Source organism: Lathamus discolor, chromosome 6 (assembly GCF_037157495.1).
Source record: "Lathamus discolor isolate bLatDis1 chromosome 6, bLatDis1.hap1, whole genome shotgun sequence".
Classification (NCBI taxonomy): Eukaryota; Metazoa; Chordata; class Aves; order Psittaciformes; family Psittacidae; genus Lathamus; species Lathamus discolor.
The window spans coordinates 7,456,075-7,477,873 of NC_088889.1; the positions used below are offsets into that span (position 1 = coordinate 7,456,075).

Genomic DNA, 21,799 nt, shown 5'->3' on the forward strand with positions numbered 1-21,799 from the left:
GGGCTCTGAGCAACAGTAGCATTTAAATGTTGGCTTTGTGCCATCAGGCGGGCAGCCTCTTCACTGGGAAGAAACCTAATTCCAGTGTTTATTAGGTCAGCGGTGGCCTCAGGACTGGACTTCCTTTAATGTTGGCCTTTTAATAATTATAAGGCTAATACAGGAACTTGGGAACCCCAGGAGGGTCTCAGGAGCCTGGTTCTGACCTTTTCTTGGGGGGGAAGCAGGATTTGGATCCACTTCATTTTGGTTGGGGAGCAGAGTGGCGACGTGGAGCGGGAGGAGGCGTTACTGTGACTTCCCAAGCAGCGGGTGTAAATCCTTCCACCTCTGTGCAATAGCGACTTTGATTTCCTGCCGGTTTGTTTTAAGGAGCTCTCTGGGGTAAGGACCGAGGTAGGGCAGAGCAGATTGTGCCCTGGTTAAGAAGTGGACTGGGACCAGGTAGGATCTGCGTTAATTTCTCAGTTGGGCCACAAGCTCTTTGGGAAGTCACTTGGGGCTCAGGTTTCCAAGCATGAAGAGTGCTTGCAGTGGGAGGTATGAGTGCTCGGTAATACCGAGAGTCAGGGCTAAATCTCTTTGGCCAGATGTGTAATGATAGTTAAATACCTTATTTTCTGTTGATTTTAAGTGACTTGGGTACCCAAATACTCACAGATCTGCACTTTTGGGCTTCTATTTTCTGAACTTAAGATAGTACTTCCCAACTTTTAAGAGGTGTTGAAATTGTTCACTAGTAGAAGGCAGCACTCTGATGCTGTAGTAGTGGAGGCCACACACACACCTACAAAGATGTGGTTCCATAATGAGGCCAGTTAGCTTTTTGTGCATCTTCCTCCCCCAGCCTCAGTGCTGTTGCTGTTGTTTCACTGAAGGTGAAGGGGCAACCCAGCGTGAACAGTTCGACATTGACTCTAAGGGATCTTCCGGTGCTTTTCACTGTGGTTAATCTTTTCTGGGGGTGTGAGTATGAATGAACTTGTGGGTTTGTGGAGGCAGCACCTGAGGCTTCCAGTTGGAGCAGAGGAAGAGTTTTGTGACCACTATTTAAGTGTTGCAAAGGAGTCTGAAGTCCAGGTGCTGAGGGAGGTGTCGGTTGGTGCTTCGGGAGCTGCCTAGAAAGCAAACCAATGTGGGTGGGCTGATGTGCACCAGAGCTGCCCTCCGGTGACCCCAACACTGACGTTCGTCTTTTTCCTGTTGGCAGTTCTGTTGGAAAGACCTTATCCCATCTGAGCCCATAAAGCATATTTGCATTAAGCTTGTGGTTTTGAGTGCGTGTGTGTGTATATCTCGTGTGTGTGTGTGTATATATATATTAAAAATTGTTACTGGTAAAGGTCTCTTCTTTACGTTTGAGTTAATCCAGTTCTCTGGTAGGCAGCAGAGTTGCTGTGATGTCTCTGTGGTTGTGTGGTACCTCTGTCTTTGCCAAACCCAGCCCTGTTCTTCCAGCTCAGTCTGGCCAGTTAATAATTGCCCCTTTGCTGCTCATCCTCTGAGGGCAACATAATATCATGTGTGGGGTTATTTTTTAGAAAAGGACGTACAGAGCAGCTCTCTTTGTCCCAGATAGCTCCGTTTATCTTGTGGCTTGTGCTTTTGAAGTCCTCCTGCCTGTGGGATTGCAAAAATGAGCTTCTGCCTCCTTACTGCCACAAAACCACACTGTGTATCCTACCCCTTCCCTAGAGAACTCCTCTGCTGAGCAGAGCTGTTGTGGTTGGCTTCCCAGTCTCTTGTGTGGCAGAGAGCTGGAAGGCTACAAAGCTCAGATGCTGCACCGCTAACATGATGGCCTCTTTAAAGAAGACCAAAATAAACTCCTGCAAATGACCCTGTAAGAGAACAGTCTCTGTCTTGCCCAGGAACCTGGCCTTTTCTGTGTTGTGCCATAATGACGGGAAGAATCTGACTGCAGCCCACAAAGCCGAAATGGGCTCATCCCCTTGTACTGTGTGCCTGAACAACTGCAGTCCAGCTAGAACATCAGGTTCCCTGAGAGGGAGGTCTTTACAATGCTTGCAGAAGTGTATAGTTACCCTGTTGATGTGTTCTGGGACTGATCAAGACAGAGGAGCTTGGCTTTTGTCTTGAATACATTAAATGAACCTAAGAATGGTCTGGGTTCTAGTTTTGGAGGAATGTGGGGTGTATGTTCTGAAGGGCAGAATGTCCTGACAACTGGGCCACTGCCTAGAGCATCTCAAAGATGAAAGGGGCTGGTTGGTAATTTCCTGTGGGATAGACTTGCACGGTGTATTTCAGAGAGACAGCGCAGGGTGAACCTTGAAGGCGAGGTCAGAAATGGCTTCTGAATGTGTTGTGAGCAAGGTTATGGGTGCTTCGTAAATCCAGAGAGCACTGGACAAGCACTGGTGCAGTAGTTAACAAAGATCATAAGTGACGTGGGAGGGGAAGCTAAAAAGAAGCTTCTGAATCTAAAGAGAAAGGAGCCAATTTCTTAGAGAATCTGTGGTAAGGAGGTGGCTGGGTAGGATCCTTTGTCTTCTGAATTTTCCCAAGGACATTTACCAGGCTTTAATTCCTGCAACCCAGACTGAAAAATACCACTTTTAGTTTTTCTTGGTTCCCTAAAGCCACTGAGCACTACTTTTCAAGAAAAGATGGCAACAGTGCTTCCTCCTCTTAGCTGTCCTCCTTTGACCACTCCGTTCTCCTTTCCCCTCCATCCCAAGCCAGCTTAGCCTCTTGCGAAACTGCAATTAAACCGGTGCAGTTTACAGACAGTAGATTAACATAAATGAGCATTAATTTCAGCTTTCCTTAATGCTGTGACCTGTAACTGGTTCTTCAGTAGCATCTGCCAGAGTTGGAGGGCATTACTGTTCAAGAATGCATGCAGGCAGGAAGATGTATGGCTGTCCTCTATGAAACTGAAAACTTAGTGGGCTCTTTCCTTGCTTTTTAGCTTGGGTCAGGTTGGGTTAGGTTGGGTCAGGTTTCGTCCATGCACAGTGAGATGCCAGCTATGTCTTTCTCAGCTATTAAGCAAGGATTCAATAAAATCCCAAAGATGCAGCTTGGCAGAGTATATTGCAGGGATGGGAGCAGAAACAGTGAATGGTAGAATGGTAGAAAAGCACCACAAGTTTGTTTGCCTTAAAAGCCAATACTTGGGTTACTTAAACTACGGGAAGTGAAGTACAAGAGGGGGGAATGCATGGATGCAAATGAAACCTTTGTTTTCTCGTATTGCTGGTGTGAGTGACAGACACCAAGCTGGTTTTGTTGTAGGCTGCTTGTGTTCATCTCCCTTCAGTGAAGGATTGTGAAGGTTCTGAAAGAGCTCTGAAGTTCCGATTCTTCCAGGTTGTTCCTCTGAAGTGAGAGAACATATCCTTGCTGTGACTGTAGTAAACCATGGCTGCTCCTATAGCTCAGGTATTTAAGGTAGGATAATTGCTTCAAGTATTTACTCTGCTGCTTTTGCTGACTCTTGCAGGTGGATTGCTGCTCTTTGTGATCTGTCACCACCAAACCCCGAATCAGGCAGTTTAAAGCTAACTTAAGTAGATCTACAGTACACTTGAGGGGCGCAGTGAATGAAGCAGACCTTTCACGCTGTCTGTAGCAGCAAGGGCATGGGTCTCTTACTGGGGTCTTGGTGAGAGCCCGCTTTGCCCAAATTCTTCCTTCTGAAGGCTGTATATGGCAGCATTCGCATAAAGTGGTGCTTTGCCTTTAGAGCAGTAGGTGCACATTGGTTGTCCAAAATTTGAGAAACGTGGATATGGATCTCACAGCTGCCCCAGATTTATACGGTAGCTGCGCTCCCAGAAATATCCTCTGAGATCCATACGAATCAAAACTGCTTAGGTTTTTTCCTTTTGGACCATTCTTTGTATTCTGCAGCAGTTGCCAGTAGAGCTTTTTATGTCCCTGTGTTCCCTTTGTTTCCTTGGTTCAATTTATTTGCAGAAGAGAAGGACGAGAGGAATCAATCTGTGAATCAATTGAAAAGTTAAAGGAAAGCCTTTGGCATTTAGAATACCAATGTTTTCTGTCCCGTAACTGGGAAAACAAACTCCACCACTTGTCTTGATCAACGTAGCTTATCTCCATGGCTTTGATATAGGAGAAGGATTTCTGAGTGCTCAGCGAGCTCCCTTCTCAAGAGCTGTCATGCTAGTCAAACTCTTTGGTGTCTACAGTAGGTGAAATACATCCCTAAGTATTTTCTTCCTATGGATTACCTCTTTCAAACAGCAGGATACTTCTCGAGCTGGCAGTGGGCAATTGCCGGGCATTGTGAATGTCTCCTGGTAACATTTCTGCTGTTGTGCCAGTATTTTCTCAATTTTAGCGTCTGCTGTGCTGTGTGATTCATGATAAACGAGAAGTAAATTGTTCACAACCCTTCTGGGACAGGAAAGGATAGAGGGAGGTAGCGCGTGGTTGTGAAAAAATACACAGTGAAAGCAATGGAAAGTTGTGTGTCTCATGTTGCTGAGGTGACTAATTCCTGCAAAGCATGATGTAGGCTTAAGGTACTATTTGAAAGTGTTTGTCTAGTGTGTGAAAGGGTTTGAGTCACGTAGCTCTGGCTGCCAGGCCGTGGTGGTTCAGCTCAACATTCCCCCACTGGTCTAGAGCAGATGATGGTATTTCTGAATGATGTTATGCAGCAGCAACCTTTTATTATTGTCTGTTTCTGAGTGCTATTTCATGTCTTTTTAATGTGCTCGAGTACAATAATCCTGCATGACAAGTAATTTAGTGCTGTGGGTGAGCACTTCTTATCTGTACCTTGGATTCTTTGTTGCAGTTCTCTGTTGACATGCAGTTGCACAGGAGCTTGCAGCTACATAAGGAAACGCCACTCCAGCTTCAGCAAAGCATCCTTGAGGTGTCACTCTGCACTTCATAATAAAATAGGGATGAAATGCTCTCTGCTTTAGAGAGAGTATCCACAGATAATGAAATGCCAAGGCTGAAGGGGTGCTTCTAACAGTAAAAGGAGGAATGTTTCACAAGGTGGGAAGCACAATGCTCTTGCTTCATGGAATCCAAGTTTAAATGTAGGAAAACTTAATTAGTCCACAGAGAAAATGTAAATACATGGGTTAAAAGGATTTAGGAGGCTGAATCTTTTCAAGCAGGGCCTTGGGGGTGAGAAGCAGGGTGTCAGAGATGGTATAATGCAGTTCCTGACTTTCTGTGGTCTTTGTTTTACCAGGAGTTTATGAAGGTGGAAACAGAAGCTCCCACTATCTGATACTTTTGAACACACTTGTAGAGAGAATAGGAGAAACATCATCTCAAACTGTGATTGTTTGAAAGGCTCAGAGCCCTTTGTGGAAGATGTCTATTTCTGTTGACATTGGACATGACACCTGAAGCAGGCTGATACGGTGCTTGGTTTCTTGGCTGGCAGCAGTGGTGGCAGGCGTGCAGAGCTACAGAACAGAACCTGTGTTTCTGACATCTCTGACAGCTGCAAATGTTTGAGGGAACCTTGTAGTTAGGGAAGGTGGGACACGTGCCATTTATCGGCAGGTAAACATGCACAAAGCGTCACAGTGTGGTCACACTTCAGCCAAAAGATCTGGAAGCCAGGGCTGAAATGTTTTACCATTTCTTACAGAGTAGGTCTGGTGTTACCAGGAAAGAGCTGCACAGGGATCTGAATTGAGGACCAGGGGGAAAAGTCACTCAGATACGACTTTCTCTTACCTGGCCTTTCTATTGCCTGATAGAATTCCTTAGTTGCTTCAAAATAGTTATCATCTACCTGATAGCTCTTGCCTGCCTTTGGACGGGGACTTCGGGCTGAGATTTTGATGTGCTTAACATACTTGGGGTTGAAAGATTCCTGTTTCTATACTGGGGCTTCATGTGTTGTCGACCGCATACTACTTCTATAGGCAACTGCAGGGTTGCTCAGGAAACAAGGGATAATAAAAGTCCTATATAGAAAAAACAGGTAACCAAACCAAACCCAACAGAATTGGCAGTCACTGCCTATTGTCTGATTTCAAGAACTAAATATTCAGCAGGGGAAAAGAGTGCCACGTTGGTTTAGGCTTCAAACAGAGTCTGTTCGAAGGCCTAAGGGAGCAATGTGCTGTAACACACCTTTGATAAACAGTTTGTTGCTGTTGCTAGAACATGTTGCTAAATTTCTCTATATCAGGCTTACACCCCAGCTCTGCACTGGGAGACGTTTTCTTCCTCCATAATGTGACACATGCATATTTAGCCTAAAGTAGTTTTCGGGCTGCCATATTGTGTCATAACATAAAGCCATGGCTAGGTTGCCTTTATTATTGCTCCTTGAATTCTCCAGGCATTGCTGCATCCCAGATTTTTCTTAGGATTTGAGTGTCTGTTTCAAATTATTTTCCACCAGATGCACTAGATTTAAATAAAGAAAGAAAATTAAAAGATAGAATCTTAATTTCCTGCCCATAATTTTAATCGTCTAAGGTCCCTTCTATATTATTTCTTTTTCCTCTGTGTGTCTGCAGAAGAATCTCTCTTGTTTTGGCATCATTTGCCGGCTCCTTTAACATGACACTTATTCTCTCTTCCAGCTCATTAATTAAGTTATTTAATAGGACTGGATCTAATGCTGACCCGTGTGATACCTACTGGCCATCTTTACCCCCTGCAGTGTGTCTTGCTGCCATTTCTCATTATCTTTTGTCTTTGGTCCCTCAGCTGATCTTTTTGATCTGGGTGTGCTGGTAGCCCAGCCAGTTGGAATTGGGTTTTGAGCAGGATTTCATGGCAATAATACTGTCCCTTCAGCTGCACCCTGTGTGCAAAGACTCTGGGTATGTAGAAGCACACATTAAACATTAAATCTTCATTCACCGTGCTGACGTAGTAACAGTAGCCCTGCTTCTCGAGGGGAAGAAGTAATTTTGTCAAATGCTGTTGAAGGTATGGATAGAGTTAGGATGGGTATCTAGAGACTTCTGTTAGGGTCATATTGTTTATTGCAAGGTGTTCATTTATGACTTGTAGGATTTGGGAGAAGGAACTGTAACAATTGCTTCTTGATCCTTGGGGGTCTTTTTATGCTCAAATCAAGTCCTTCTTTTTCCACAGTTGTTTGTACATGCACTTTCCTTTTCTCTGGGGGCAGGGTGAGGTTTTCAGTGACGTTGATTGTCTTTACTTCTGTAGGCTAAGAATTTGCCTTGGAGAGTCAAACGTAGAATTATAGAATGGCTTGGGTTGGAAGGGACCTTAAAGCTCACCCAGTTCCAAACCCCTGCCACGGGCAGGGACACCTTTCACTAGAGCAGGGTGCTCCAAGCCCTGTCCAACCTGGCCTTGAACACTGCCAGGGATGGGGCAGCCACAGCCTCTCTGGGCACCCTGTGCCAGCGCCTCAGCACCCTCACAGGGAAGAGCTTCTGCCTAATTTCTAATCTAAATCTCCCCTGTTTAATTTTAAGCCTATTACCCCACTACAGTCCCTAATGAAGAGTCCCTCTCTGGCATCCTTGTAGGCCCCCTTCAGATACTGGAAGGCTGCTCTGAGGTCTCCACAGATCTTTTTAAAGACGTTGTATCTCTTAACCAATGTGATGTTCCTGAAAATATGGCTTCTGTTCCAGTCTTGCTCTACCCTGTGTGTACATCCACTGCACCAATGAGTTTGCACTTTGATTGCTCCCTTATTTTCTTTAGGTCCTAATTAGGAGATGTCCTGTGGAATTTCTCTTCCTTACGCTTCTTATCCCTTGTGGTCATATCAAGTGTAACATTTTTCAGGTCTAACCCTCATACTTGTTCAATTTCTTATGAGAACTGACAGGCTGAGGAAGTTGGGGCTGTTCAGACTGGAGAAGAGAAGGCTGCTTGGAGACCTCAGAGTAGCCTTCCAGTATCTCAAGGGAGGCTATAAGGATGCTGGGGAGGGCCTCTTCATTAGGGACTGTAGTGACAGGACAAGGGATAAGGGGTTAAAACTTAAACAGGGGAAGTTTAGATTGGATATAAGGAGGAAATTCTTTCCTGTTAGGGTGGTGAGGCACTGGAATGGGTTGCCCAGGGAAGTTGTGAATGCTCCATCCCTGGCAGTGTTCAAGGCCAGGTTGGACAGAGCCTTGGGTGCCATGGTTTAGTGTGAGGTGTCCCTGCCCATGGCAGGGGGTTGGAACTGGATGATCTTAAAGTCCTTTCCAACCCTAACGATTCTGTGGTTCTATGATTCTAACTGAAGGGTGGTTGTGCTTGGTAGTGTGCTTTTCCCTAGAGCTATACTGAGCCATGAATTTAGTTGGTTCAGGACAGAAGTATCTGCATTTGCAGATTGAGAGGAGTACCTCTGAGCCTGGGAAACTTTCATCCCCACGTGGAGACTGCCAGAGTGGACACAATACTCAGTCACCAAAACACTGTAATATCTTTGACCTCTCCTTTCTGGTTGTTGGTGTTTTGTTTGGATTTACTTATTCATTTATTTTTAACCTTACTTTTATCACATTCTTCCTTAAACAAAACTGGAACAGTTCTGTTTAAAGCTCTGCAAACTTTTGGCTTGTTTTTCCTAGTGAGGTTAATTTTACTGCAGGCAGGCATCAAATACTTGGAGGCTGTGTGGATACCCAGTCAGAACTGCTACAGACGCTTCCAAAAGGAGAAAACTTGGCTTTTATCAGTGTGTGGTGCCCCTTCTGACATCAGACTTATGCTGTAATGTTGCCTTTGCTGTGTCTGCCAGCGGAGCTCTGGGCTTAAACAATGGTCAGCAAATCCCTCTTCTAAAGCTGGATTAACTGTACTTTCCTTCAGTGGAAACTGCTATTTGGGTAAGGGAGAGGAGTCCAAAATTTTCATTTTCCCTCAAGATAGGCAAGCAAAGAAAGCTGCCTTGCTATAGAAACACTGGGGGAAGTGCTGGATGAAGATGGAAAACGCATCGGCTGAACTATCTTCAAACCATCTGCAGTGTTAAAGGTCTGCATTCATCAAGGTGTATATGCAGTGGGAATGCAAAAGTGAGCCTGGCCTGGAAGTGGAGAACGAGGGAGAATGAGGTCTGACACAGACCTTCCAACAACAGGAGCGCAAGGTGTTAAAGTGCTGCAGGATTCCCTGATTTTAACACTGAATAAACAATCAGATGCTCATGGGTTCTTAAAGTACACAAGGAAGAAATGAAGCGCATCTGTTGAAGCCAGGGCAAAATGTTCTGATGCTCAGTCCAAATTTGTTCAAAAACCTTCTGGTGAGATCCTTCCACATATTCTCTGGGGAGAAAAATCACAGCCTTACGCCCATCACTGTTAGGACTTAACTTTCTCTCATGTTCCCTTTGATTCCATTATTCCTATGGCAGTTTTTCTACACAGTCCTGGAGTTTTTCCTCCTTGTCACTCTGTCCAATATTTGTATTTTCACTTTCTGTATTCTGCCAGGGATTTTTATATGGTAGGATTACAGTTGTAAAAGCTGGTCCTATCATCTTTTTGGTCGTGTCTCTCGTATAACGAGCTTGCAGGAAGATCTCTGACTTCCACTGAATGTCTTCTGTAGGCCAGGAAATGCCAACTTAGGTGCTTGCCCATGGAGGGGAAGGAGCCCAGATCCATGTGTGATTCAATCCTGGACTAAAGCGGGAGAGTCTCTAACATCGTCAGATCTTGGTACCTGGAAAGAAGGAAAATGTGGCAGGGCACCATGGTGTTGACTGTAGATGCCAGGAGGATGTTCATGGCATGCAGTTGTTCATGCAGTCTTCTTAGTCAACATCTGTTTGCGGAAGCTTCGGCTATCTTATGGGACTTTTGCTGTAATGTTAGAATCATAGACTCATAGAATAGTTAGGGTTGGAAAGCACCTTAAGATCATCCAGTTCCAACCCCCCTGCCATGGGCAGAGACACCACACACTAAACCATCCCACACAAGGCTTTGTGCAACCTGGCCTTGAACACACCAGGGATGGAGCATTCACAGCTTCCCTGGGCAACCCATTCCAGTGCCTCACCACCCTTACAGTAAAGAATTTCTTCTTATATCCAGTCTAAACTTCTCCTGTTTAAGTTTGAACCTGTTGCCCCTTGTCCTGTCACTACATGTTGCCAGGGCCTAACAGAGCTGATGGACCCTGCAGAATAGGGACATGTTCATCTCAGCAGGAGAAAGAAATGCTCCATAGTATGATCAATCATTGAGCAGAACAACCTCCTTGAGGACATGGTAGAGTCCCCATTGCTGGAGGTTCTCAAGATGTGACTGGGCAGGGTGCTAGATTATCTCATCTAGGCTCCCTTTGCCACAAAAGGTTGGACCAGATGATGTTTTGAGTGAGGTCCTTTCCATTCTGGGCTGTTACATGATTCCACGTTGAAGCAACAGCCTGTAAATGTTGAATTGCTACAAAATAGTGCTAAAAGCTGCCATCTGTCATTACGGAAAAAAAGGAATTAGCAACTCTCCTTTTGGAATAAAGCATGTCATCAGGATTTAAAAGCAATAGTGTTTTCACTCTTCCCTAGGAATCTGCTGTCCCTAACAAAACAAAGGCTGCTGAGTTCAGTTTGGGTAATTACCCTCTCCATTTAATAAGCTTCCTTTGTCATGTCAATGTTTCTGTGAATCCGTGGCAAATACAGGGCTCTTCTGTGACAGCATAAGCCCCTCAAAAAACCTGATGTGCAGAAATGACAGGCTGATTATTGACTTTGGCTTTTCAGCCAGAAATGACATAACTGTTCTGCCAACTTTAGGCATAAAACTACAGAGATCCTAACTATCTTTTAACAGAGGGAGGGGGAACCCACCCTGGCTCAGGAGACGTTTCCTTTGTCAGATAAACATGGAGATGGGGAGGGTGTTTGGAAGGAATCTGAAGAAACAGAGCATAGCATGCTAAATTTAAGGTGATGGCAGATGTTAAGTAGGAGGCCTGTGTTTAGACTGACTTCCTGTTTTTAAAATCCAGAGGCTGTTTGTATAATGCTTTGCTATGAAAACTGTTTGGATATTGGATCCTGCTGCTATTGCATCTGGAGGGAACTAACTACAGACACTGAAGATGCTTTTTTGGTTGCTTGTACACATGGGCAAGTGAGAGTAGGAAACTTGTTTGGTGGTTGCATGAGGAGAGGCCAGGAAAGTTGAGTGGAGTCAGCTCAAGCTGGCGATGACTCTGTTCAGCTTTTGTGTATTGTCTTGTATGTATTACATTGTTAAAATGTTATGTTCTGCATAAGTGAAATGATTTTTGAATAGAGAAGGTTGGTCAATGTCCAAGCCTGCAGTGTGATGAAAGTTGTTTGTCACGGCTAAGCGCAGAGGTAACTCTCATTGTTCCTGCTCCTGAAGAACATGCATGAGTGTAAGTAGATACGTCTGCTTTGATTGTTGGTGCAGTTAACGGCAAGTGCTGATTTCCATCCTGTTCTGTATCCCCGACTAACTGGGATTGAAATGTGACACTGGATGTTTATTTGCACACTTGGTCAGTCTTCTGTCTCACACTCCTTGTATTTAACGAGGGCTCCCCATTAAAGAGTAAGTCTTCCGCTGAGACTTCTTGCACCAAGAGCGCTACTTCTGCTTGGGGGAGTTGGAGGAAACATGATTCTCGTCTTTATCCTTCCTGTTCCTCTGCTGTTAAAGATATAGTTACAGGTTAATATCATTTGAGCTCTGAGCACTGGGAAATAATCATGGGACACCAAGGGGGAAATACTGTCCACATTGAAGCCTTTCATTCAGCCTGTTTGTCTTACTGAATAAAGACTAGTCATCCAGGATTGGTTCTTTTGATGCTATTCATAGGCTGGAATTAGTGTGCTCTCCAAACAATGATGTGCTTTACTTGTCGAAGTGTAAGACTAGGACAAATTGTGGTTTATCATATAAATACATCATTATGATGACTAGAAGGTTAGTTGCCTTAAAGGTCACAGATCACAAAGCAGCAGAATCACAAAGGTCATAATTTGGACTGGTTAAGCAAAGTATGCTTACTACAGATACAGGCTGGTGCATATGGAGAGAGTTGGTATCTGGGTCACAATCCTTCAGCTTCCAGCAGTTTCGATAGGATGGTAAAACACAAACCAGAGATGGAGGTGATTGAACATAGCAACTTTAATGAAGTAGGGAGAACTGATTTAATACATATGTGTGTGTATATCTATAGCCTGATATCAGCAGCAACTTTTGAAGATAACGCTATGTTTGACAAAACATAGCTGCAGTTTGCAGATTAGGGCAGCTGCCCTGATTCTTTCTCTGCTGTTGCAGAACTTTACCTATGTGCTGCTATTCAGGAGCTAAAATAGCTCACACTTACCTTTTCCCTCCAACTTGTAGTTATCTTTATCCAGAAATAAATCATTAAATATATTCCCTTGGTTTAAGAATTGGTCGCCTTGATGTCTGATTCTTTCCCGTTAGTGAACCTGCCCTAAGTCATGGTGGAGCCTGGGCAAGAGAGAGCCAGTCACTAGTACTTGTGCATCTGACTTTTTCTAAGGGTAATGAGGATGATGATAATCTTAGTGTACTCCAACAGGAAGGAGTACTGGAGCTTAAAGTAGCAGGGATAAGTGCTTTGGGGTGATGTTGAGGACATTAGTAGAAAAATTGCTTTGGAAAAGGGGATTTAAATAGCAGCTATCTTGGATACAATATGCAGTTGGTACTGCCTTTCTAAATAGTGGTCGGTAACAGCAGAAGGTGGTTTGTCCTGATTTTCCTGTGCTGCCAGTTCGAAGAAACCTGTTTGATTTTTGGGGAGGTTTGTGGTTCTTCTGAATTTCCTTGTGTCTGTGTGTAATGGTTATGTTGCATAGATAATGCATTGCTTTTCCTTAGGGATGACTCTGCTGCTTTTTTTTGCCTTCTCACTACGTCTCCCTCTTGCTGTCTTTTTGAGTCAGCCTTTGTCCTGGCTATACCCAGTAAGTCCTTTGAGGATCTGAGCGCTCTGCCCTCTTTCATTTGCCATTCCTTCTTTCTGTGCCTTATTCACCTTATGTTCTTCCTGCCTCTATCCCTTGTTACACCAGGTATCGGCCGCTTTCTCTGACATACACAGTAATCCTCAGCCAGTTTTGTTGCAGAGGAAGCTTAGGATGGAATTCTTCCTCAAGCAAGACGTGTATCCCTTCTAAACTTAAATCGTAGCTTAACTTGCACAAGTGGGTGTCTTCTCTGGGGGGCATTCTGCTTGTTGAGAGAGCTGAGGAATACTTGCATACGGTTTTGAAGATACTGCTTTTCCCAATTAGAATGGAAAATAAGAAAATTGAGGTGTTTTTCCTTTCTGCGTGTGTGTGCTTTGGTTGCTACCGTTCATGGTTCATCGTGGATACACTAGACGTAACAACTGAGATGAGAAAGTCTGCAAATAGTTCAGGGTTTATAGAACTACCGCATGGGGCAGATATCCCTCTGTACTCCTTAGGATCTCTTGTTTAATCTGAGGGCTTTGGGTTTGTTTGAATTGCAGAAAGAAGGCACCATGCAAAAAGAATCCAGTCCCAGACAAGCCTGAGGGGGTTTTTGATTGATAGAGTAATCATTTGTTTAACAGTGACATTGATTATATAGATTGTCAGCTAATGTCAGACAGAAGTTCAGGCATGACCTTTTCCTTTCGAGAGGTGGGCTATAGCCTGTTCTGTCTCTCAAAGCAGAGATTTATTAAGAGAATGTGTGGGATAATAGTTTCCTTTGCACAGGGCTGAGAGTCAAGAGCTGTGCAGAGTGGTGTTCTGTAGCTGGGAGAGGGGGAAAAAAGGGTTGGGAGCTCCTTAAGCTACCTTTAAGGCTGGAAAAAATGTCCTTATCGGATTATATATTGACATTGGGAGAGCATTTTCTTTTGGGCAGTTTGTAGAGTTGGAAATCCTCTTTTGCTTTCAGAACTGTCGGTTATACACAGGATAATGTCACAGTTAAATCACTACAGATAAGTAAGATTTTTATCTTGCTTTTGATTTCACTGGTGTCTGAAATGTCTAAAGCAGTGACATGTAAAAGGTTTTCTTCTACAAAGTTCAGAGTCTGGAGAAGACCCCAGATGACTCTCTGTTGTGGAATCTTGGCTATGTCTTCTGTTGTGGCATCGGAACTAAGTGGAGCAGCAGAAGCACGGTGCGCTAGGAGAAGACTGAGTTTGTAAGATAACAAGGGTGTTCTGATACCTGGCATTCCTTCAGTTTGACTGTAACTAGTGCTGAGTTGTTTTTCAGCTGATTCCCAAGTCTGTTTTTGGCAGGTTGCTGTTTGCAGTTGCCTTCAAATAGCCCTATTCCAGGAAGCTGTCATAGTACTTGATGTCCTGTTTCAACAGTGCAAGGGGGGTGAATGTTTTCCTTTACAATAGAGTACGTGTTCATACACATGGTGCGTACATGGAGGGAAACTGTGATGTCAGCTTTGTATTTAATGCCTTTACCCTAAAATAGACGGATCTCTTAAAAATACCTTTTATTCTCTGTTCCTTTCCAGGTGTTACAAGTAGCACCGAATGCTCCTGTGGACGGAATCATTTTACGTGTGCTGTCAGTGCTTTTGGTGAATGCACGTGCATCCCTGCTCAGTGGCAGTGTGATGGAGACAATGACTGTGGGGACCACAGTGATGAAGATGGCTGCAGTAAGAATACCATTCTTGACTTGTGTTTGCCTTAACTTCTCTGCAGGTGTTTCTCTGTTTTATAGGCATATCGTAGTTTTTGCATGAAAAATGCTTAAGCCTGGAGCTGACACGCTTTTGACTGACTTCAGGACTCAGAGTCTAACAGAGCCAGTGTCCACTGACATAAAGCACAGTGAAAGCCCAACTCTGCCTTTTGCAACTGGTTTTAGACAGCTGTTGGACATGAATGTTTTAGAGGGAGGGGAGGGAGAGAGAGTACCTCTTTTTTCCCACCCTTTCAAGAGTACTGTCAGTGAACTAAATTACATGGGTTTGCTATAAATGTTAATGGAAAATAAATAAGCAGTGTGAAGAAGTATATTAAGGGTGTCTGCCCTCTGAAGTAACATTCTAGTTTCTGTCCTGGCTGCCCTGGGATGGAAGGGAAAAGGAAGCAGGGTCATCAACATTCACTGGTCTTGGGATACGCTGAGAGAATTTCCTTTGCAGCTACTCTGTATTTGCATAGTGTCAGCATCTGTGTAGCTGTGCCCAGCTAGGTGAGAACTAGCAGGCGATGGTTCAAAGCTACCCAGAGTTGCTTGTTCATACAACACACACTTAAGCTGTGGATCTCCTTGCCACAAAACATTGGTTCTGGAATTTCAAACGTTCTCAGAAAGCAATCTGACAAGTTTATGGATGTAAAGTTTGCTGAGGGCTGTTAAGGGTGAGTATGCCGCCTCTTGTTCGGGAAGTGTTTGTATCACAAGTAGAGGCAGATTTTGACTTCTGAGGAAGAACGTTTGCTTGCGTGCTATGTTCTTGCATTCCTCTCTTGCTGTCTGCTGTTGCATCATGTCTCTTTCTGTGGCCTGGGTGAGAGGAACCTTTTGGTCTCGCACACTACAGCTGTGCTTATGGTTTATCCTTAATATATTAAGGAAATCTGGTCTACATGGATTTGAGTGGAAGCTGTGCAAAGTAGAAAGTACTAGTGAACTGTGATCAATTTGCTGACACTTTCAGCCACTGGAGGTTGGGCAGTATATAAAGTAGAGGCAGAGAATGTAGGAACGGGATTTGATTTCTGCCTTCCTTAATTTACAGTTTCTAACAAGGCAAAGGGATTAATAAGACTGAAGCAAAAGGAGCTGTCTAGGAAACAGCATGTGTAAGATGGGAATGTTTAAACATCTCATTAAGAGTACAGCTTGTGCTGTAGGTCTACAGTTTAGTGAGAGGGGTAAGCTAGAGCGTACAGAGAGGGACAGTAGAGTTGACAAGATGAGAGGGGAGATAAAGAGCTGCATTTATACAGAGTAGAAAAGTGACTCAAGAGGATGGACTAGAATATGAGCTGCCTTTTCAAATATTGCCTTGTAGTAGAATACATACAAAGAGGAGAACTTTTTCAGCTGCCAGCTAGAAGCATTCTGAGTGGAATTTAGTGGAAAGGGCAAAAATAGAAGTTAGGCAATGGAGCTAAGGGCTCTATAGAAATGTTAAGTGCATGGCTTCAGCACACAAACACGAGGTTGCAGTGGAGGGGCCCTAGGAACACTTAACTCCATTAAGCCTGCTCAATCTTGCTCTGAGTAGCTGCTCATTACGAGTGATACGTGATATTATTGTTAGCTTGTGAGAACTAGATCGACTCTACAGTGTGGGTTTGTGGTAGTTTGTGCTGCTTCCTATCTTGCCCAGTTCTTATGGCATGAAACTTCTTGTTAGAGCAGATCACCTGCTAAATCCCTCTCCTTTGCTTGGCATGCAGGAGCCTTGTGAAGGTGTACTCGTTTGTGGGGTTAGCTTCCACTTTGATGTGTTTGCTGCCTGTGCCAAGCATGAAGAAGGCAGCCGGAGTGCGAGAGCAGGGGTGAGCCCCTTGGAACAGCAGCTCCAACTTTAAATCAGTTTAAACTTCTCACAATCAGCACTGGTGTTTGCGCACAGAACGTGAGAATTTCTTTCCTTCCCCGGCTGTCTGTGACATACGTGCAGGGTTCTGGTTGGAGTGAAGTTCTGAACAGCTTCTGGTTTTAAGCTGGTTTATTTTTTATCTATTGACTTACACTGGGTCTGAAATTGGTGGATTTCTTTCAATGCAACACTGAGCTGTACGTTTGGGCCTCAGGAAGTCGTCCTCCAAGCCCCAGATCTAGTGAAGCCTAGTTAAAAAATGAGCGAGATTCCTCAAAAACCACTGGGCAAGCCTTCATGCTGGGGTGAGCGCAGTGGTTTGATCTGACTCATGAACCTCAGTCTGTGCAACCACTTACATGGATTCTTCTGAGATGCTAAAGCCGTTGAGATTCTTTTTCAGCAATGTATGGAAGTACAGCTCTGAGTTCTAAAGGCAGGAATTAAAGTATCATCAAGAAGTCTCTGATCAGAAGAGTGAACGGAAATGGTTGCAAGGAATGCCACATTTCCAGTGGTCTGCTGCAAGCTTTTTTTTCAGAGTTACGGGATTTTCTTTTCCCTCTGGTGGATGTCCTAACTTTCCAGAGAAATAAACCTTGCAACCATGCTTGTTTTACGGTTTACTTTGTCTTCAGTGTTATAGAATCATAGAATGGTTAGGGTTGGAAAGGACCTCAAGATCATCCAGTTCCAACCCCCCTGCCATGGCCAGGGACACCTCACACTAAACCATCCCACCCAAGGCTTCATCCAACGTGGCCTTGAACACTGCCAGGGATGGAGCACTCACAGCCTCCCTGGGCAACCCATTCCAGTGCCTCACCACCCTAACAGGAAAGAATTTCCTCCTTATATCCAATCTAAACTTCCCCTGTTTAAGTTTTAACCCGTTACCCCTTGTCCTGTCACTACAGTCCCTGATGAAGAGGGATCCCCAGCATCCCTATAGGCCCCCTTCAGGTACTGGAAGGCTGCTGTGAGGTCTCATACGCATAATGTAAGCCAATACAGTGACAAGAATGAGTTCCTGAGAGTTCTGTCTACTTCCTTGGGAAAGGGCAAGGAAAATGGGAAGACATTGGACCGCTGGACTCCTAACAGAGCAAGAGTGAAACATGGGGTGGGCAGAAAGGTGAAAATTACTTTAGCCAGCCAAGATTCAGTATTCTGTCTGTGTTCGTGTAACACTGCACATGCTTGAGTAGTTGATTGGGGTTTACTAAATCCTGTATTAATGCAATTTTCTAGCCTTGAACATGGAATCTGTCAGTTCAGTTAAAAAAAGCCAGCTTCAAATGCACTGTGTGAGAAGAAAAGAACAAAAGGACAAGATACTTGGAGTGAGAGGAGTTACAGCTATGAAAAGCAAGAGCAGGCACAGGGAGCATTCCTTTTGACGAGAGATTTTCAGTTCTCAGAGAAATCCTGAAAATGTGGGGTTTGGGGTTTTTTTGATTAATGTTCTGTTCCAAACTATGAAACAAATTCCTGCTTTTTGAGTCAGTTGCACCAGGTTTTGCCTCAACTGTTCTCTTCAATCGTTTCTGCACACCGCAGACGTTCTCTCTGTGTGTTGGTGTCCTTGGAATGTCTGCCTCTCATAGGTATTTTCCTGTGGCTTTTGGGAGGGCCCTGCCTCTGCTTACCTGGCTGTGACAGGAACAGTTTCTCTTGCAGATCTGAAGCCCTGCTGTGATGGGAGCCAATTACTCAGTGACATGCTTGCTTCCTGCTCTGGATCATGTTTACAAGCCAGAGAGCCGTAGTAATAATAGTAATAAGCAGCCTCCCAGCTGTCATGCCAGCTTCATAGACTTTCTCTGGTGTCAGCTCTCTGGCTTGCTGACAGTGACTGCCTTGGAAGCCCTTCCTACACAAGCACAGAGCAGCTCAGCTGCCTTCCTGCCTTGTGCCAACAGAGACTACTTTGGACTGTCCCTAACGAAAGCCGCATGCAAGCAGAGGAATGGTTTTCATTCTGCCCTCCTGCATGTGCTTTGAAGTCCAGGGTGGTGTGAATGAGCCTTACTTCCTGTGGCAAGGGTGAAAGGACAACTGAGGAAACTTGGCCTGAGGACTGATAAATAGCTCTGTTTCTCCTAAGATACACCACATCCCCTCAGAACCATCCCCCAGTAGAGCTGCCTTACTCTGAGGTTTGGATCTGTATCATACCCAATGGAAATGTGCAGCTCTGTGAGACAGTATTGTACAACAGAGCATGGAGCTAAGCAAGCAAATCGATTTAATTTAAAGCAACTGTAGAAGAATTTACTCCTTTAACCTTACAGAAAGTGGTTTGATGTGCCTATCTCATTGGGAAACGTAGGCAGTTCCTATTGAGCTACAGCTCATTCAAGCCTAGGAGTGGACCTCTTCCTTGCCAGGAACAGGGCTATCAATGTAGCCTGCATATCAGTCCCACAACAAAACATTTTCAGTTGATGTAAGGATAAGAATCTCACAGGTCTTTTACTAAAATTAACAGAAACTTTAAGAGATTCATCTTCCCTCTGCCTGCCACTGAATCGCCAGTCTTGAGCTCAGACATAAGAGCTCACGTGAAGCTTCACTCCTAAACTTCAAGTTTTACTAATTTACTCCTGAAGAGTTCAAGTTTCTCTTTGAAAGACACCGGTTCTATATCTGCAACCACACTGCACCATTTTATTGGCTTTGGAGTGCGCGTGTTTCCTTTAAAAGGCACCAGAATTAATGCAGTGCCCCCCCGGGCAGAGAGCGCGCTAGTGATCAAAGGGCTGTGAAAGATTGGGTGCTGATGCTATTTTAAATTGGTTTTTCCCCTTCTTTTCCTTTTGACCAGCAGCATCCTTTAAATACACTTCAGCAGTGAACTTGGGAACATTTTCTGTTATTCTGGAACGAGACTCTCCAAAATGGAGTGAATAAAATGCAATGTCTCCCGTTGCTTCCCAAGAGCGGACTCCACGTGCACGAGCGTGGCTGTAGCTGGAGGGCCCGCTGCGCTTGACTTTCATGTGGGTAGCATGGATTTTTTTGGAGGGAGTTTATATTTGTTCTTTAACTTAACTCCTCATTCTTCACGTGACCGAGAGTTCGTGTCATTAAACAGCAGTGTTCAAACCGCCGCGCTCCGGAGCTCGGAACGCCGGTCGCTTGCAGTCCTTGGGTGTACAGCAACCTGCTCAGCACAGGCAACAGGAATCAAGTGTTCAAAGGACAGTGGGACGTGATTCAGGCTGCGTTTCACCTTATAAACTTCCCTTTTCCCCCACCCTCCCCCTTCCCCTTCTGCTCAGCCATAAAAGAGCGGCCTGTGTAATAGGAGTTGGGAGAGGGGGAGGAATAGCAGGCTTACCATAGACCTAGCTTTGCTGAAACCTTGGATGATGTCCAGCGTGACCATGCAGAAGGATGAGCTCAGGGAAATGGTTGGAAGTTCAAAGGCCTTTTTGTGTTGCTCACTGTCAGTTGGCAGGTGTGCTGTCTTGGGCTGCCACTGCCCAGCCTAGCTCTTCCCACCAGCTCCCCTTCCTTGGGCTTGCTCCTCATCCTGCCTCTCTGTTCTGCCTGGGGAGGTGGGTTTAGTCCCTTGCTGTCTGGCCATTTGTTTGCCTTCCATTCCATTGTAGGACTTGCCTTTCCTCATCTGTTTTAGGAAAACACTGCACAGATGCGGAGTGATGAAGCTGGAATTCAGCAGGGAAGGGGGGCATGAGGCGTCACTGCGTTCACTGTTGCATTAGCTAATCCTGCCATAATCAGTGGTGAAAGCATATTAGTGCAATCTGTGATCACCTTCTCATCAGTGGAAGCAGCACCTATGAAGGACTCACAGCTTCCTTAGGAAGTAATAAATAATCTTTATTTTACATGTTGGGGCAGTGGGGCTGGAGACAGAACTATCCTGTGGCCATGTAAGCATCAGTATTGAGCTAGGAAGAGAATAGAGTGGTTCTGTTTCCAGTTGTCTAGGTGCTGAGCCAGTTTGTCCAGAGGTCTTGCCCCATCTCTGGCAATGAACGGAGTTCCTACTGTTCCGTTTGTATTGCCATGCACTCTTCTGACTGTGCAAGCATGGTTTCAGAACGAGTTGTATGAGTTAAAGCAATGCACTTACCAAGCTGTTCCTTGATGTCAAGACAAAATAGAGTGGAGGTTGTTTGAGTGTCCTAAGTGTGACCTCTTAACTTTTGAATTTCCTCTTAACTTCAGTTTTCCAAACACTTTGGATGTATTTACATCAGTACTAAACATTAACTCCGGGCTAGTGGTGTGCCCTCAGCTTTAACTCCACAGGCATAAAACTCATCAAAATATGAAGTAATAAATGACCAACAGAAGAGCTGAATAATAACAACCCTAGAGCAAAGGGCTGTACAGTGGAACCGGAGCCCGATGTGTTTGGAATAAATAGAAGGAAACACAGGAATGTTTCTGTGTAGCCAGTTTGCTTTTTAATGGGGAGAAGTGACTGTGGACTTGGGAGGGCAGAGCTAGGAAGAAGGGATTAGGAAGAGACTGCCCCCGTGTGAAAGCTGCTCCCAGAATCTCTTGTGTTTTCCTTTGAAGCATCTGTTTCTGGCTATTATTAGGTTCAGGTAATAAGTTTATGTGGATCCCTTCCCTGGTCTCATTGGTAGTTCTTCTGCTTTATAAGATCATCAGTCCTCATTCATTAGGTTGCTGGGGTTTGGGGGGGGTGGGGGGTTGAGGGGTTGGTGTTTGGGGTTTTTTTTAAAGCATTATTATCTTCCTTAGGTGGGTTTGTGTTTTATTCTTCCTCCTTTAAAGGAGAGCTCCTGTAGAAGGGGGTTTATCTCCCTCCGGTGTTGTCTGGGCTGACACACACTTGATGTCTGCTGGGTTGGGAATTAGGTCCTCCTTTGTATGGGGCAGTTTTTGTTTCACCCCCTTCACTCCCTCCCGTCTGCTTGAAGCTCGGTTTTTATATGTTGGGGGAGTATGAAATTGGCTGAAGTGCTCCCTGTAGGGCTGGAATTCCATTTTGTGTCCATACCTCATGAAGGGATGCAGCAGTTCAGTGGGATAATGGTATGGGCTCTGAACCAGCGCTAATGGCCTAACCCTGTGGGAGCCTGAAGAATTCTCCCCCGGAGAGCCAGCATGCAAATTCCCTTCCAGGTGGCTCCTGTGCAGCCCTTTGGTGATTAGTCACGCTGGGACCGAAAAGCATATGCTGGGGGGGGATGGTCTGAGCCCTAAACTGCAGCTGAGACCAAGGAAGGCTTGCTCAGTGTGCAATCTATGGGAGTTGTGCCTGGGGGCAGAGGGCTGATGTGTGG

At 44.8% G+C, this 21,799-nt stretch overlaps 1 protein-coding gene across 2 annotated transcripts in view; it reads left to right on the forward strand.

The window, feature by feature from the left end:
* Nucleotides 1-21,799, forward strand: part of LRP4 (LDL receptor related protein 4) — an 84,532-nt gene that overhangs the window by 27,350 nt on the left and 35,383 nt on the right. For both annotated transcript variants that reach the window (XM_065683231.1, XM_065683232.1), the window contains exon 2: nt 14,457-14,603. In XM_065683231.1, the coding sequence (XP_065539303.1) occupies nt 14,457-14,603 (147 nt within the window). The remainder of the gene's footprint in view (nt 1-14,456; nt 14,604-21,799) is intronic.